At 33.1% G+C, this 5,000-nt stretch overlaps 1 protein-coding gene across 2 annotated transcripts in view; it reads left to right on the forward strand.

Moving 5' to 3' along the window:
- LOC144979925 (DBH-like monooxygenase protein 1 homolog) overlaps positions 1 to 3,915 on the forward strand; it is a 28,255-nt gene extending 24,340 nt beyond the window's left edge. For both annotated transcript variants that reach the window (XM_078927214.1, XM_078927213.1), the window contains exon 13: positions 1,342 to 3,915. In XM_078927214.1, the coding sequence (XP_078783340.1) occupies positions 1,342 to 1,657 (316 nt within the window). In that variant the 3' untranslated portion in view covers positions 1,658 to 3,915. The remainder of the gene's footprint in view (positions 1 to 1,341) is intronic.
- The last annotated feature ends 1,085 nt before the right edge of the window (positions 3,916 to 5,000 follow it).

A 5,000-nucleotide genomic window follows, 5' to 3' on the forward strand; every position in this document is an offset into this window, starting at 1 on the left:
CTATCTGATAGTATGCGCTTGGTTAAGGAACTCACAATATTGCCATCCGGAAATATAACGGACCAACATACAAAACAATGTGTAATTTTGTTTATAGTCTAGTTAATACAGTTAAGTGAGAATTACTCATAAACGTGGATGGCAAAAATAAAAAACAAAGACCTAAGTGACGTCATATTCATTCTATCTATAGAAGGAACGTAATTGACGTCACTCAGCTCCTTGTTATTATTATAGACAGCCATTTTTTGGTGATAACTTCTCACTAGATTTTATCAGACAAGAAGCTTACACATATTAGACAAGTAGGTGACCACGCCTCTCGGACAATCGTCATAATGTAAACAATGGCAATGATTTGTAGACACATCAAACTACACAGGTTTTACTATCGATGGGTTGCGTTTAAGCAAAATACCCACTGTTCTACAGTTTGATCAATAGAAGAAACACAGAAAATTATGTGTGTATTTAAACCTTTATAATCTGATCGAGAAAATCTTGTGATAACTTGTCACCCATATGCCAAATGATTTGGCGGTATAAAAACAACAATGATCAGAGGGAGGTCGATTTCTATCACGTTACTATTTATAAACAACCAACTATGTTTGTCCGATCACGCGTAAGAGTGTGACACAAATTTAATATTTTGATTGGTCAAAAATCGACTGGTTAATTATATCCGGTTGGTGGATGTTGTGGCTGTATTACATAAACGCATAGCATCAATATATTGAAGTTGTTGTCACTCGGCTTTTTAATTTTGTTTGTATGCTACCAGTTTGGTAAATAGTTAACAATAACAATCCCTATAAAAGGCTATAAATGTTCTTCTTCTTCTTCTTCTTCTTCTTCTTCTTCTTCTTCTTCTTCTTCTTCTTCTTCTTCTTCTTCTTCTTCTTCTTCTTCTTCTTCTTCTTCTTCTTCTTCTTCTTCTTCTTTCTTTCTTTCTTTCTTTCTTTCTTTCTTTCTTTCTTTCTTTCTTTTTTTTTTTTTTAACTTTCTTCCTTTCTCCTTTAAATCAAATCAAGTGCCTTGGTCATGTTAGGCACTACTGCAAAAGTGCATTTCCAGAGAGAAAAAGAAAAGAAATTATAAATTGAACATTCCCGAAAGCTGATGTGACCTAAATTTTCACTTATGTTCTTTTATGTAGGAGATATATTTTATGTACTACTTTTATTTACTACGCACTACATAATTGAGTGTTGCTCTCGACTTTGGGTGTCTGTTTAAAGAGTTTTAAGCACGTTTAGTGAATATTGCGCACTGCAAATGCTCAATGTCTTTTTCTTTTTTCTTTTTTTTTACATTTCTTTTTTCTTTTGTTTTTAATAGACCAGAATGTAAGCAAGTCGTTGAAGAAATCATGAAACATGAGTGTATGGGGGAAAAAATGAAACCTGTGATCAGTAACTTCATGCTGAGGTATTACGAGGGCGCCAAGTTTATTGGAAAACTGCATTCCTGTGAAGGACATCACGAGAAAGTTGACTGCAAGCACGAATGTGAACACACGTGTAAACATGACCACGATGGTGTTGATGACCACTGGGAAGCCAACACAGGTTCAACAATCCTTCCGGCCATGTTTAACACGGCAGCCATCTTGGTGACGTCATTCATCTTTGCCCGGAGGAGTAGTTTATTCTGATCAGTCAAGTCGTTGATAAAACCTTTGTAAAGTTTTTTTTTTATTATGTAAGACAATCAAAAAACACCGAATGAATTTTAGCTTCATAAATGTGACTCATCGTCTCAAGTCGGGATGAATTGGACCTTGAAAGACGAATTAAGAATAGAATTCAAAAGTCTGATGTCACGTCCGCCCAGCATTCTGCAGCTTGGTTCTAAACATAGAAAATCGGTGCTTTTTATTCTTCACGCTGACGAGAACTTTTTCACATGTCATGTGATCAGAATGTATAAAGGTCAAAACATGATCAGATTTATATTTTTCTCCTCTAGATACACTATTGTGCTCGTCGGGGAAGTATTGCATAAGGACTGTGATGGTGATATTGGCGTTCGCCATTTTCCCGATAGTTTATAACCAGTTGCTATGCGTTATTACGAGGGAAGTGACGTCACGACTGTTGAACCCTTTTAATATGATAGGAACGTAAATATGAACTTTGAGAGTTTTTTTCAATGTAATAAATTTCATCTACTCTCCACCATATCAAAGAAAAATTAACCTGAAGTTTCGTATGTGTGTCTATACATTCAATTTCCAGGATCTAGTTCGTCCCGAAATAATACCGTTTTGAGAAGGTAGTTCACAAATTATGTGCTCCGTCATGTCGATACAGTATTATATTAAAATGACCTCGAAGAAGACCATTTAGCTTCATGTCAAATAAATAATGTGAATAATTAAATGCAAGTTTTTCAAAACGTACAAGATAACAAAATTCAATCCATTTTATGAAACAAAATTTCAGAAAATAACTCACTCAACCCAAACAACGACTATATCCGTAGTTTACCCGGGTTACTTTCATCCCATGCCTATTTTAATTACATTTTTCTGAGACAAAATTCTAGCGTAGTATCAGGGATAATGTTTTTAGTTTTTACATGCTAATGGTAGTTGAATAAAACTATCTATGTGCATCCTCATTTTTAATACATTTTTTTTCCAATTTTGAAAAGTAGGAAAAATCTCTAGCATTGAGTGAATTAATCGTAAAATTCCATTTGGGAATCGTCTTCAATCGGACAGGATATCAATAAAATATGAGGATTGGCCTAAAATGAAATCGAACCAACGTGAAATCATTTCGCGTCAATATGGTATTATGTCGTATTGAAAGAAAATGTTAAAAATCATAAAGATAAGAAAATTTGATTCCTTTATAAAAAAAAGTTTAAGGAGGAAAAAATAACTCATTTCTTTCAATTAGGGCGTTAAATTAATAAAAACTTTATAAGTTCCGTTTAATGTTAACACCATCAAAATAAACAATTTGAGACGGTTGGTAATTTGTAATTGTAAAATACATAAAATCTCATGCATGCATAATATCTGTTATAAACAAACATAATATAACAGTTTTAATAAAGAAATATCTAACACGGAACGTTTAGGGATCAAAACCTTTCTTCAACCAACAAATAATAACGATAAAAACATAAAATACATTACTTAAAAAAACTATCGTCGATCTGTTTTTTAAGTAATTTATTTGTTCTCATTGTATTTTGCTGTTGGCTGACGTAGGATTTCGAGTCCAAAACTTTCCGTGTTTGGTATTTTGTTCTTCTTTTTAAGCTGTTCTATTCATGTGTTTTTTAAATACTTTTTACAGTTCACAGCTTAGTAATACTTTGAGATTATCTGTTATGATTTATTTTTACGATTTTTAAAATACTCTCTCTTGAAAATACTCTTGAATTTGAATCTCGCCGAGGTTGGTGAAAACTAGCCGTTGTCATGAAATTTTATTGCCCATCCCGTCCCCTTCATCTCTTTACCCCCCCCCCCCCCCCCCCCTCCTCAATGCCTTGTTATGCATCATATTAAAGAAATTAAGGAGAAGGCACCAGTATAAGATAAAGATCTGAACAAGTGTGTATGAATGTGCCAGACAAAGCAAGAAAGAAAATTACAATTAAACAAAAAAACCCCCCCCCCCCCCTTCCCAAAAAAAAAAAACCATATCAGTCGGCTGATATTTTAGGTTGTTTGTTTTTTTTCCTTCTTGTATTTTTCTTTCTTGCTTGGTCTGGCTCCTTTCATACACACTTATTCAGTTCTTTATGTATTCTTATAGTGGACTTTTTCATTTTGAATTTGTTATGCTTACAACGTTGTATTAGTTCAAACTTAAGATTCATCAAAACCGTATGGTTAAGCCACCTATGTTTAATGACAAAGCAATCTTCAATAAAGGCTTGTTTTACACGATGCATGATAAACTTATTATTTCTTATTTTTCATTACTCACACATTTCATAATCAATTGTTACATATTATACGTATTATATAATGTGTACCACCAAAGTAGTTACTACTTTTAATCACCACTATAAATTTTCTCTTAAAGATGCCACGTTTTTGATAGCATTGCAGTGGATTTATTAACCTCCTTGTTTGTTCTTTGAATTAACAGTTTATTCCTTAAAATTGCACATCAAAATATAAATCTATATGACTTCATTTTCTAAAATCGTTGTGCATGATCTGATACAATTTTATTAAAAGGAAAAATTAATGAATACAAATTGGTCAACGCAAAAATAAAATTTGAAATCAGAAACATTTTGGAAAAAAAAGGATAAATCATTGAAAACCCGTGTTACTATAGATACAAAAATAACATATTTACTCTTAAATTGTTCCATAATATACATTCCAGTTCCACACTCCTGAGGGACATCGTGTATTATTCATTTTTTTCCCTTCTAAATACTACATATATCAATCTATAATCACTTTTAAAAAGTAAAATATATCTATATTTTGAAAAATAAATGTTCTAGTTTTTTATTTGAGAAGTTAGTGTCTTGTTTTTATCCCCCCCCCCCCTCCCCCGACTTCCCCACCTAGTAGAAATTATGAGTCATGAAATAGAAATATTCAATATTATGTAAATGGCAATATACAATCCAAGTAGATGCCTGGAACCATGTTGCTTATCTGTTTTGCTAAAGTGTCGGATTTATCAATTTTTGATACCACAAAAAGTCAGAACTTTGTTTTTTGGCCTTACACTTAGACCGACAACTCTATCTATCATCAGTCCAGATGTCCAAAGATAAGCAAGCAATTGGATTCAATAGTCTGATGTCACGTCCGCCAAGCAACGAGCTGGTTCTAAACACAGAAAATCGGTACTTTTTATTCTTCATTTATAATGCTTTTCTCCTCTGGATACACTTTTTTCTCGCCATTGTTCCGATAGTTTAGAACCAGTAACTATGTTACTATGCGTCATTACGAGCGAAGTGACGTCACGACTGTTGAAGCCTATTGTCAACTCCCAGATTACTTA

Source organism: Berghia stephanieae, chromosome 9 (assembly GCF_034508935.2).
Source record: "Berghia stephanieae isolate SIO BIC M18660-M18661 chromosome 9, UCSD_Bste_1.3, whole genome shotgun sequence".
NCBI classification, from domain to species: domain Eukaryota; kingdom Metazoa; phylum Mollusca; class Gastropoda; order Nudibranchia; family Aeolidiidae; genus Berghia; species Berghia stephanieae.